Below are 14,140 nucleotides of genomic sequence, written 5' to 3' on the forward strand. Positions count from 1 at the left end.
TTGGGCTGATAACTGCTTATATTTAGACCATGATTTAAGGTTGTCAAATTATCATGACTTTTTTTAAGTTGGTAATTATGTTTATTTTGATATATATATATATATATAGTATTTAAACTTGACAATTAGATTCATTTTTGTCTTTCAACGTGAAAAATATAAAAAGTTGGATGACGTAGAACTTTGAGATTGTGTCATATCTTCACTTGAAAATTAAAAAATTTATATAAATTTACCAGTGATGACGTGGTACAATATAAAAGTGTCAAATATACATTGTTCTAATAATCTAACCAATGATTGAACTTGTCAGACCATTAGTTCTCAATCCAATTAGTTTGATCGGTTCAACTTCTAGATCAACAATAATTAAATAAATAACTAAAATTCATAAAAATTAAAAAAAAAAGTATAAAATTGATTCAACTTGTTCAACTATTGGTTTTATTATCCCAGTTTTCAATTTTTATTGGTTTTGAGCCATTTTTGATTCAATCCATTCAACCCCTTTGTTTGGACTAGTATACCAATCGATTCTTGGTAAAATCAGTCCAACCAACCAATCGTCATTTTTCAATAAAACTAATCACATCATCAAATCTTGACGGAATACAAGTTCAAGAACCAAAATAAATCTAGTTATCAAGCTTAGGTACCTAAGTGAACCAAAAAAAAGGCACAATATGTTTAATACATACAAAAACATGTATATGTTTATCTCAATTTATTTTGAGTTTAAATTATTTTTAATAAATTTTATATAAAACATAAAAACATCCCAAATTAACATTTGATACTTTTTAAGAAGAATGGTTTTTATTTTTATTTTTATATATAAGCACCTTTATTCCTTTTAATATAAGTATAAATGTTATTAAAATTATTAATTAATTATGAACCAAATTACATAATCACATGGAAATTTATTCCTTTTGCCATAGCTAGAACAAGAAAAGAAAGAGACGTAACATACTTGAGTAAAATATCTAGTCTATGGTCATTAATTTAAGGCTTATGCAACTCATCACATGGACACACTATCTAGTATATAGGAACATTAATATTTTTTTAGTATAGCTATAATTTCATTAGGGTGCGTAAATTTCGGGTAAAATTAAATTAATTTGGTTAATCGGTCGGTTAATTGAATTAATTCAGTCGGGGTCGGTTAATAATTTTTTAAAAGTTCAGTTAACGGTTAACAAATCGAATTCGGTTAATCAGTCAGCTATCCGAATTAATTCGGTTGGAGTCGGTTAATAATTTTTTGAAAGTTCGGTTAACAGTTAATTCGATTCGAAATCAGTTAATTAATCGAATTAACCAATATTTTATATTTTTTTATATACATTTTACATATATTAAATCCGGTTAATTTGGTTAATTCAATTACTTTTTTTATATATTTTATACTTGTTTTAACAAAAACAAAAAAAAAACATATAAATTTCGGTTAATTCGGTCAAACCGAAAAAGTTCGGTTAATTCGGTTAATGGTAGTTTGGGTCGGGTCGGTTAACCAGTCGGTTATCCGATTGAACACCCCTAGATTTCATAGCAATTTTCGCAACTAGCACGACTCAAACTCAGATCATACCTGAAACAATGAACACTCTGATTATCAAGCCAATACACAGAGTTCATCACAAATTATTTTTTAGAAAGTAAATATTTAATCAATAGGTGGCAAGTTATAGTTTATGGCAACATTATTTCATATAAATATGAAACATTGTGGGCTATAAATATGAAATTTATTCCTTTTCCATAGCTAGAAAAAGAAAAGGAAGAGACGTTAGGATAACATAATTAGGTAAAATATCCAATCTATGGTAATTAATTTAAGGCTTATGCAACTCGTCACATGGGTAGACTATGTAGCATATAGCAACATTAATATTTTTAGTATAACTATAATTTCAACCTAATTTATTTTAAAAAATAAATATTTGATCAATAAATCACAAGTTCAAGTTTATTGTAACATTATTATTCATCATTAATGTTTTGACAAATGTTATAAATCGAAATGTTTAAATTTGTGCCATGGGTTATAAATATGAAACATTGTCGGAGATACAATTTCTCTCATATATATATATATATATTAGTTTTCTTACCCAACGATGCACAATTTAATTGTATGTATCATAAATAATACATGTTCAAATAATCATTTATATATATATTTTTATATTTTTGTAATTATCTAAATGATATATATTACACTTATATTTTACAGAATATAACTTAAATGATACATAGAGCACGGGTATGATATTTTCTTACATTACCCGTGCTCTATGTATCACAAGTTTAATTATATATTAAGTTTATAATATTTTTATAATATTAGTAGACTTTTATGCATAAATATAGTGTAAAATATGAAACGATCCAATTTTCGTTGACATCAAAAAAAATTAATTGTAGATCGAATTTAACAAGTCAAATTGCAAGGAAAGTTGAATCGAGAAGTTACAAGTCGAATACGGGTTATGAAATAAATGGATTAAGTTATTAAATAAATAGTATAGGGATTAAATCACAAGTGAGTAAAATGAGGAGCTTGAGATAGGTCCTTACTAGGCAAATTTCCATGTCCTTAAAAACAAATAACTCTTAATAAATGAATGATTAGTGGGTATCATCAAGGTGAACCATTGGATCCCACCATTGCATAGTGTTAAGGCTTAATAGCCATTGATTTCTTTTATAATAATTTCTAATTAATCAAACTTAATTTAAACATGTTAAATGGAGAGAAAGAGAAAACATTTTTTTTTTCTCTCTCGTCCTGTCTACTACATTTGTGTAAGGGGGAAATAAAGAAAGAAGAGAAGCTTGAAAGTTACTTCCATGGTCAAAGCCCAAATAAAGAAAGATTAATTTTAAAAAGTTTAAAATTAAGAAAAGAAAAAAAAAATACATAAACCCATTTTCCAAAATAAATAAATAAATAAATAAAAAGCATCAAAGGGTTTTAAGCAAGTTTACCATATGAATGTTAAAGATTCTTTTTTTAGTGTTTGATTAATGAGCTTTTTCAACAAAAACAGTAAGTTTAGTTACTCTTAAAAACTCTAATAATTAGGTAAAAATACCATAGAGCTCCTTATACTAAGAGTCAGAGCTCCTTATACTAAAAATCTATTAAGAATTTTCGTTTGTACTACTAAAAATTGACGAGGTTGATAGAATAATTAGATAGTGACATCTGGCACGCCACGTGTACCTCATGTTGAGGTATAGAGACCAATGAAATTTTTAACAGAATGACTAGTTTACTCTTTGATCTGATATTCAATGACTAATTTGTCAAATTTTTAGATAAAAAAAAAACAAAATGCGATCTGACTCCTAGTATAAGATTCTCTATGATACTTAAACTACATTGACAGCAATCCATCCACAAAACTTCAATTCATGCATGTAATTCCACTCAAAAAGCACCAACCAAGCTTAACTACAATTGGATACTTGATGTTTCTCAATTATAGATTTTAACCATAAAGCTTAGCCAATTGTTGTCCCAAATCTCAAACACTATACTAATTAAGATGTTAAGAATTGCAGAATTGGTCACTGTTTTTATCACTGATGTTTATGTTCTTCGTCCATGAAAGAAATGGAGTTCTAGAAAGAAGGGAAGAACCTATTAAGATTAGCAGGCAAGGAGTAGAAGTTTTCAGTCCTGGTATCTGCATTGAAGCTCCTGAACTTTTCCCACCAATGGCTGCCATTATCTAGCCTGACCGAGTCGTGCCAGTAACTATGGGTGCAATCCAAGAAGAAAGCCACCATGATTGCCACAGTTGCCGGTGATGAAAATATTGTTTGCATGACATTGTTGAACTGTGTAACCAATAAGAAAAAAACATGTTGCTTTCAACGTATAATGATAAGACTGTAGGGGAAAAGCTTGCAAATCAAATAGACACTCACCCATGTAGATTGAGTATGAACTGGACCATGACCAGAAACTAGTAGATACTCATTGAAATATTGAGATATTGAAAGGCCTATGAAGAGAGAAAATCCCAGTATAAACTTGGTTCTGAAGCTGTTTAGGTTGCAAAACTGAAGGAGACCGAGACCAGCTGAAGCTGTGCTCAATCATGGTGTTTGAAAAAAAACCCGAGTCAACTCACATTATATTGTTTAAAGAGTTTACATTATACCAACATAAAAGATGCATACCAACATAGGCAAAGAGGACACAGTACAGAGCAGCAACAATTGGTAATGGTATTGAAGCCAAAATAGCACCAAATTTTCCTGTTCATAAGCATTCACACTATGAATATATGAGCTCCCTATAGAATTTATTTATATGCAATACCAATGTACCGTACCGAATACAGAAAGGAAAAGCATGAACAATGCTGATATTTGAACAACTCTCCGGCTTCCAACTCTTGTTAATCCCAAAAGACCTGCATTTTCACTAAATTGCAGCAAAGTAGAATTAGATGAGAGCTCAATGTTGCGTACTAAAGATGGACATATAGACATCATCATTGCAGCAAAGTAAATGTGAGTTACACTGAAGCAGTGGAGCCAGTTCCTGTACCAAATAAACCATTCAGCAAAATGGCTACTCCCTGGAGTTGACAAAATTCAAGAACTTATTAGAATTTGGAACTAGTAAAATGGAGATCACACAATCTTAGGAAATGCATAAGATGAAGAGATTAAGATCATTTTATATGTACCAGCCAACCGACACCGCGGCTATGTACGGAAGGCGGGATAGGAGTGGCACTTGCATATCTCGATGCTGCAATAAATGTACCAGTAGACTGCCAAAGTGAAAAAGAGATGAAATTCAATAAAGGGAATTTCATATATATAAAAGTTTCATTGAAACACATATATTTGCAGATGATAAATATATGAAGACTAACATCCCAGAAGTCACACCTCAATGATAGCAGCAAAAGAGGCAGCTATGACTGAAACAGCATCACCAGCGTGGAAACTTGGTCTTCCCCATTGCAATGGATATGGAACCCTTATCCTATAAGGAAAACAAACCAACACATTATCAAAATCTAATCAAATATCATTAAAATCTCCCAACAGAACATTAGTTACATGTTAATAAGTTCCATACCAAAGCCCTTCAGTGTGCTCTTTACCTATGTTGCTTTTGAGCTCTAAATAATGTAAATTAGCCCATGTATATGACAGGTAACGATAATAGAAATTTCGGAATATCGATATCTTAACAGAATCAAGCTGATAATCTTGTCCAGTCAATACAAGTCACAAGTTTATTGATACATATGAGTTTACCAAGATGCAGCACTGGTGAGGCCGGAACGGTCAGTACGACAGCTGAACTGAGCTTTCGAAACACTATTATCATAAGCACCAGCTGCTGTCAAAATTTCTGCATACACCCAAATAACCACAATGGAGAAAAGGATAGCAAAACGATCGAATATCGCTCTGTTGGATTTGATTAAATGGGGAATATACTGCAAAGCCATTAATCATAAACCAAATTTGAGGGATAAAAACCAAATAAACTATTATAGCAAATGAAATAGCAAAAACAAGGTGCCCAAAATGGGAGAAAGATTTAGAACAGAGGTCACCTGCGAAAAGAAAATCACTGCTATCAATGCTGGGAGTCCAACTTCAATGCATCTAGCCAACTACATGTAACAATTAAAAAGTTAAAAAAATCAAGCAATTTACTGAGAATAATGTAAGCATAACGGCAAGAATGCTTACTTGAGGGAAACCATGCGAATAGAGACCAAGTCCAGTGAGAATCACAAGAGGAACAGCTGCAAGTGGGCTGAAAAATCTACAAAGACAACAAGGCAAATCAGTCAATGCAACGAAAGTTACAAATCCCAAATTGTAATTAGTCTTGTTTTGCAAAAATTCTATTGCTACCTTGCGAAAACTCTCCAGAAACCAAAGAAACCAATAGTCATGGTAAAGAATGATGCAACGATGAGTGCTCCTTGTACATCTCTCATGGATTCTTTAAACCTCTGTATAATCAAGTCGTCACCATTACAAAGTGAGGCTCTGTATGTCATTGACATTCAAAAGAAAAAGAAGAAAAAACAAATGAACCTCGTTGGGATCAGTGAGGAAGCTGTATCTTGATGATAAAGCAATAGAAACGGTGGGGATAATGAAAACATAAGAGCCCCCAATAACCACTGGCAACCGGGTTCCAAAGAATGTTTGTAACAATGTGTTTAACCCAGAAACAAAGAGAAGAGTGTTTATAACCTCAGCTTTCTCCTTCTGTTTTAGCTCGAAGAGACCATACATAGAATTAATCAAGAAGAAAAAGGCAAAATAACAAAAAGGATTTGAATTAAAGCCTTGTTTTCTTACATTGCCACCGCCCATTAAAGGGACAATTGTAGATGATACAATAACAGTAGTCCCAAGCATTACCAAGTAATGCTGAAAGCCATGAAGTATTGATTCAGCTGCATTTAAACAAAAAAAGAAAAAAAGCTCTTTATTCTTTGAACAGATATTCTTCGTTACTTAAAACCCAAGAAAACAATGATAATGATAATGAAAAAGGAAGAAGATGAAAGGAAAGATGGGTAATGATGATTATATTCATACGCCAAGAAGGAGAGGTGCAGACGCAGAAATCAACACCAGGGAGCTGATCTTTAACCGGAAAAGGCTGGAAATCATCGGATTTTCCACCATTTCCACCACCGGCAGCCATTGTTTTCTTCTGGGTTGCTTCTTGTTGGAGAGGAGTTTGCGTTTGAATATGTGTATTATGGGAATGAAAAATGAACGAAGAGAGAGAGAGAGAGAGTTCTAGGCGGCGACGTTTTGACAGTGACCATGGGCTTTGCTTTGCTTGGAAAAAGCTCTACTAACTGTTGATTTTGATAGCGACGTCTCTGCCTTCCACTCTCTCAAATTCATTAACAGACAAAGAAAACCAATGAATATAGTAATGATGATAATACTGGGCTTCCATTTTTTTCAATTCTGGAAAGTACACAACGGAAGCATCCTTTTACCCTCTGTTTATGTGCCCGCTTTTTCACGTCGCTTCGCTTTGCCTTATTCATCTTTAATTATGCTTTCGCTCCTTCGACTTTTCCCACATTTTCAATTCAGTTCCTTTATTTTCCTTTTGCTTGCATAGCTTTGCACAAGGTATCAATCTCATCAAATTACCACCCATACTTTTACTACATTTCAATTTTTTTATACCATAGTTACTTCCATATATAATCCCCGAAACCCTTAAATTGAAACAAAGTATGTGAAACGACTCATAAATTATTTAGGGATCAAAATATAATTTTATCATTATATTAATTGAATGACAAATCTATCCTTTTAATAGACAGCGATATCAATTAAGCTAAGAATAAATATACCATATCTATAGCTCTTACTACAACAGTCAAAATCAGCACAAAAATGTGGTCTGACTAAGTATAGTATCGTAAACTTTAGGTCACGGAATAAATTTTCCTATTTTTAATGATTTTTTAATTTTTATTTTGAAAAAATAGTCATTGTTTTGAAATTCATTAAAATTTCACATTTTAAGTATTTTGTTTAGTTTCTAGAAATTTAGAATAACAGAGCAAAAACCTTTAAAAAGGAAGTTTCCACTTGATTGTACAATGAGATATAATTAATTTAAAAACACTAATATTTTAACCCGTGGCTCTAAATGTTTGAGGTTTTATGACTCGAATCCCGTCACTTTGTCGAAGAAATAAACATAGTAACAAAATAAGAGGATCATACAGAACAAGTTGAATCTATATAGATTTGTTCTTCTTCTAGTTGAAGGATTTTTCACGTAAAAATTGCGTGTTCTTATTTTTCTTTTCTTTTTTTGTAATCGTTTTATCGTTATTATCGACGTTTATTATAATAGAAAGGAAATTTAAGCTTTTAATTTACTTTATTCTTTTGAAAGTTTTTACACCCACAAAATCTTACCTCAACAACTTCACAATCTCATGCATGGCGGCATTTATTAAAAGCTCTTCTATGTTTAAATGAATATAATTTTAATGGATAATGGAAAGAGGAAGGCAAATGGCTCAAGTAAAAAGTGTAGATGATGATGTTTCTTGGGCCGTCCTAGGCTGCCCACCTGCCTGACTCACTGGCTTGTCGCGACCTTACAACCTCGGCTATTCACTAGTACATACTGGTAATGTAGCAAGACACTTATCCAAGAGTTGGACTAAGATTTGATTATGAATTAAATTATTTGTTTAAATTCAAAGGTTTGTTTAAAATGTGAGAGGGTTTGGACAAAAATATAGACTCAAAAAATGAGTTTGGACAACAAAATAAAATTTATTTTCTAAACAGGCAAGGCTTCGGGTAGGAATTTTTATCCGAGCCCAGCCCGAATCAACTATTTTGCTGTTATTTTGTTATTATATTACTACTATTTTGTTGTTATTGTTTAGATATTTTATTGATAATTTTGTTACTATTTTAGACACATTTGCTTATTAAGTTGCAACTATCTTAGTGTTATTTAAATATAAAGACTTTTTTTAATGTATTTTCAATTTGTTGAGAAATATTTATTTTAATATTTTTAGTGTATTTGATGTATTATATTTTTTTTAAAATTTGTTTTTATATAAAAAATCTAAAATAATAAATACGAGCGGGTCGAGTTGGACTCGGGTTTTCCATTTGTAGTTTGGGTTGGTCTTGAGTAGAATTTTAGACCCATTTTGGGTCGACCCTAGAAAACGGGCCTAAAATTTTACATCAACCCGATCCGACCCGGTCCATGATTAAATCTAGTTCAAACTAAGGATTTTTAACTAGACTAAACCGGTTGGACCAAAAATTGATTGGGTACTAGTCCAGAGAATGATTTTAGATCAATTAAATTGGAATTGGTATATACAAGTTTAAATGGCTAAAACCCGATTGAATTGGTGGTTGAATCGAATTTCGATTAGTACTGACAAATCAGTGGCCTAATTGATTCGACCATTGATCTAATTTAAAAAACATTAGTTCAAACTCCAAGATCTATTCAAAATACGAAAGGATTTAGATAAAAGTACAAGGCTCGAAATTCGAATTTGACAAAAACAATTAGACCATTTAAAATACATATGCCATGTTTTTACTTTATAATATTTTTACATATTATGTAATTTATATAAAATAATATTATATATAATATATATAATACAATAATGTAGGTTGTCTATGTTTAAAATTTTAAGAAAAAATATAAAATTAATAAACTAGAAATAATTTCAGATAATAATAATATAGGTTAGCTTAAAACGAGCTCATTTACAAATATAAACATATTTAAAAAAATTAAAATTTATATTTCAAATTGAATCAAATTTAAATAAACGTAAAATGTATTAACATCATACCTAAATTTGTTCCGTAAACATCTCTAGTATAAGACCGATCATACACTCTCCAAATAATGGGCGACGGGCTTTCCGCAGTCATTATGGGCTAGAGCTGAGAGCTTACGGTGGAACATGCCATGGTTTCAGCTTTGATTTTGGTCTCATTCATTCTGCATGCCTGTCCAAACCAGCTGAAAATGAAACCAAAAATATCTCAAAATTTGTTAAGTAGTGTGTGGTTAGCTTCCGAAATCAAGAATTTGGTTTTATTTTGGTATTTGAATTTGACAACTATATCCATTTCGGCCTATGTACTTGAATTATCTCAAAATTTGATGATGTGATCAGTGTTCTTAAAACAAGACTAGATTAATTTGGTCGAACCAGTTGGACCGAAAATCGATTGGTATATTGGTCCGAATAAAAGGGTTTAACAGATTGCATCAGAACCTATTTGGAACTGGTCAAAATTGAGAACTGAAATTAAAATCAATAGTCGAATGGGTTGAACCGATTTAATAGAATTTTTATTTTTAAATTTTTACAATTTTTTATTATTTATTTAATTATTGTTGGCCTAGCAATCGAATCAACCAAACAAACTGAATCGAGAATCAATGGTCTAATTGGTTCAACCACCAATCCAGTTATTAAAATATTGTACATGATACTTTAATATTATACCACGTCATTGCCTAAAAATTTATATAATTTGTTTAAATTTTCAAGTGATGATGTAACACAATTTCAAAGTGTCATGTCATCGAATGTAGAGAACAAAATAATTCTATTTGCTAAGTTTAGGTATCAAGGTGGATAAAAAAGTACGAGTACAAAAATGGACTTTGTTACCAAGTTTAATGGCCAAATTTTATATTATCTCTATTGTACGTGATGAATTTTAACATTAAGTTTTGGAGGATTTGATTAAAATTTCAATGAATTTTTCAAAAAAATGAGTAAATCTTTTTTTTTTGTAAAGGTCTAATTTTTTTAGATTTTTCAAAATTTTAATAGCCAAATTAAAATTTTCAATGGCCTAATTCCTTACTTTCATTCAACTTAGTCCTTTTATTATTAAAAGGAAAAATAAGATCAAATTTCAATAAAATAACATTTTGATTGCAGATATGGTTATGTAAATAAAATATTTTGTTTAAAGTTAAACCATAAATAAATAATAATTTTAATAAATGTCAATTTTGTTACAAATTGATTTTATTTGATTCTTTTAATAATATATGAATTAAATTGATCATCTAATAATAGAAAGACTAATTTAATCCAATCTCTATAATAGAAGGACTTAACAAGCACTTTCACCCTTCTTGCTTCCTACTAATTGTGATCATTTTCACTACGACACGATACAAAATATATTTAACACAAACTATTAATGTATTAATATATATATATATATATAGTGTTTGGTAAACAGAGTTTTAGACTTTTTTTTAGTTGATTTGGGCACAAACAGAGGATTGAGTAGCCAAACCCTTAATTGTAGTGTTTGATAAATAGAGGTTTGTAAGAGTTTGTTGAGCTAAAACCTCCAAAACAAAATACCGCAGGGGTGGATAACTTTTTTCTCGGTTGTTTGGGAATGAGATATGTGGAATGACATATCTGACCATACTTGCTCAAAAGTTACTCCCTTTGCCACATGTTCTCAAACCTAATAGGGGTATTAATATATCAGCAACCTCCATTCTCAAAATTATTCACTAATTAATTTATATACTCTTAATTTATTTTCAACTTACTTGTGTAAAATGATTTCTCATGTAACTTAAGAAATTTACAAATAAGGAACTTAAGAGATTTGTTTATTTAAATTTTCAAAAATATTCACTAATTAATTTCCATAATGGATGCTTTAATTCCTTGTTAATCGTGTTTTATTTCAATAATTTCACATAATAAAGACTAAAGTATTGTAAACAAATAAATACTTAACAATAAAATGTGTCATGCCATTATTTGTCATTTTACATATATCAACTTTCACTATAAGCTAAGTTTTACCGAACACTTTCACTAATAGATACAGTTGATCAAATCAATTAATAAAATCAATTAGTCAAACCATGGACCTAATATCTTAAATATTACGTACCTAAAATGTCAAATCCAATTTAACTACATTCGAATATCTCTTCTTTTTTTTTCAGGCTAAATGGAAAATTTTCATTTAGGCCATTTGAAATTTTAAAATTTTAAATTAATAAAAGTAAAATTGCACTTTGGCCCCTAAAACGATAAAAAATTAGTTTAATTATTTAAAAATTATAAAGATAGAGGCTATTAAAATAGTGAAATTACATTTTACTATCGTAAAACTACAATTTAATTTCGAACTCCTAAAAATTTTCTGCTCGCCCGCTTTTTTTCTTTTGAGAAATTCAAAAACTCTACTTCTACCATCATAATTTATGCTAAATAATTCATCAATAAATAATTTAATTTTCATTTTAATTAATCCGCAACACAAAGAAATTATATGTTTAATTAGTGAGTCCAAACAAATAAATATATATATTATGGAAACTAATTAAATAGCATTATCATGTATGTACATGACATGGCTGCTCCAAAATTAATAAATGACTTTTAATTTACTTAAACAATTGGTCTAATATTTCAATTGAATTAAACATAGCTTTTAAGTTTTCTGTACTAAGTACTAAATTGCAAAACCTAAAAATATTCCTAACCCTACTGTTAAATATCACCACTTTTGATCGACGTTTTCCCCCACCGTGTTAGACCTTTTCTTTTCCAGCTTGTTAATTTATTGCTAAAATGGTCCTTGTTAGATCATGAATTCACGATTGGGTCCCTTCTTTGCATCTATTAAGGCAATTTGGAATATTCGGTGAACAGTCCAAGTCTTTTTTCTAATACACTCATCATTATCATTTACATATTTATAGCCTCCACCCATTATCATAAATATTTTACTTATATATATTCTATATTATAATTAATTTTTTATTTAGTATCACAAGTCGATCGAGTATTAAAAATACTTTTTACAAAATAAAATATCCTATTTTCTTTTATAGTTGATATAAATTGTGGGATTTAAATCTTAATTTCTATGTTTTTAAACTTTTAATTTTACCATATATATTTTACATAAAAATTTCCACCCATGTATTATTATCGTAGATAATTAAAATGTATTCAAAAGAAATTAAACAAAACTATTATTCATACATCATTTGAAATTCCGGCTCTTATTAAATGATAGCTATTAAATTCTTTAATTTAAGTTTTGCTATTTCTAAAAGTTTAGACAGCAAACACATTATCACACGTGTAATATATTGTCATTTTTTCACATGTTACTCACAAAATGAGCTAGTTAATGGATTTAACGGGCCGTCGTTTGTGACAAGATTGAAATTCAAAATTCGAACAAAATAGGGACTAAGAATGATCAAATTGAAAAACATGAACTAAAACAACAACTTTATACACAGTACATGACTAATAACATAATTTAACCAAATGGATTTAACTGCCAGTATTCGGGTCAGGACTAAAAATGATCGATTCGAAAAGTATAGGAACTAAAATTGACCAAATTAAAATATAATGACTAAATCCATAACTCAGGTATAGTACAAGGACTTATATGAAAGTTTAACCTAAAATTTGAGGCGCCATAGCTTATACCTTCCTCTGATCGGGAAAGCACCGGAAGAAACTAATTGACAAATAAACAAAACAATAAAAATATTCTTATTTATATAATATATTTGAAAATAATAACATATTTATTACCCCCAATTACGACTGAATTCTTAAATATTTAAATATAATAATATATTTTATTACCCCAAATTACGACTCAATTATTAAATATTTGAATATAATAATATATTTATTAACCCAATTACGACTCAAGGATCACAAATGAAATCCTCGAATGAGCCAAAAGAATTTCCACGTTCAACTTCAAAGTTCTTGATAGGTATATAGTTATTTATGAATTCGAGAGAGATTATGAGTAATTCTAGACATTGTATCATAAAAAACAATTATGATCAAAATCTATAATTAGATTGTTCAAAAAAAAAATAGGTAAATTATTCATTGTATATTAATTTAAAAAGTAAATTGATTATTTCTGTTAAAAATTTTCGTTCATTTTTACTATTAAAAACTAGTTTGGATGACGAAATAACTAGACATGGCATGTCACGTGTACCTCATATTGATGTACATCAACTAGTTTTTAACAGTGGGAATAAATAGATTTTTTAATAGAATGACCAACTTGATCTTTGATCTAACGTACGTAGATTAATTTGTCAATTTATTTTGTAAATGTGACAAAATGCAATATGATTCCTAATACAGGGGTTTTCATGATACTTTTGTCTTATTTAATGCAATGTTAGTGAGAAGAAGAAAAAATCACAAATAAATAATAAATAGATACATCAAAGGTGTAAATGAGACACTGCTACTTGCAAGCTACTTAAGTTCAACTCGAAAAAATCGAGCCAAATTTGAGTTTAGTAATACTTGATTCGAACGGCTCATGAGCTTTATTGAGCTTTTCATATTTTTATATGATTAAATTACGTTATTGCTATTAACATGTATTATTAATCCTAAGCTTAATTATTGAGAGGAGCTCAAGCTCGAGTTCGAGCTTGAGTACAAAAATTGGTAAACGAGCTTATTCAAACTTGAATAACTCGATTATATCTAGAACCAAGCTCAAACTTAAACAAAGATAATTGATAGTT

At 29.7% G+C, this 14,140-nt stretch overlaps 1 protein-coding gene across 1 annotated transcript; it reads right to left on the reverse strand.

Annotated features, from left to right (window-relative positions):
• Positions 1–3,408: 3,408 nt before the first annotated feature.
• LOC105795166 (nucleobase-ascorbate transporter 4) lies at positions 3,409–6,954 on the reverse strand. Its single transcript, XM_012624670.2, has 14 exons — positions 6,610–6,954; positions 6,367–6,464; positions 6,097–6,273; positions 5,911–6,011; positions 5,743–5,818; positions 5,604–5,663; positions 5,299–5,483; positions 4,924–5,020; positions 4,716–4,802; positions 4,546–4,604; positions 4,356–4,447; positions 4,201–4,278; positions 3,946–4,106; positions 3,409–3,855 (listed from the first exon to the last, which is right to left on the reverse strand). Exons 1-14 carry the CDS (start codon positions 6,716–6,718, stop codon positions 3,637–3,639), a joined length of 1,599 nt encoding a protein of 532 aa, XP_012480124.1. The 5' UTR covers positions 6,719–6,954; the 3' UTR covers positions 3,409–3,636.
• Between the last annotated feature and the right edge of the window lie 7,186 nt (positions 6,955–14,140).

Source organism: Gossypium raimondii, chromosome 3 (genome assembly GCF_025698545.1).
Source record: "Gossypium raimondii isolate GPD5lz chromosome 3, ASM2569854v1, whole genome shotgun sequence".
Taxonomy (NCBI): domain Eukaryota; kingdom Viridiplantae; phylum Streptophyta; class Magnoliopsida; order Malvales; family Malvaceae; genus Gossypium; species Gossypium raimondii.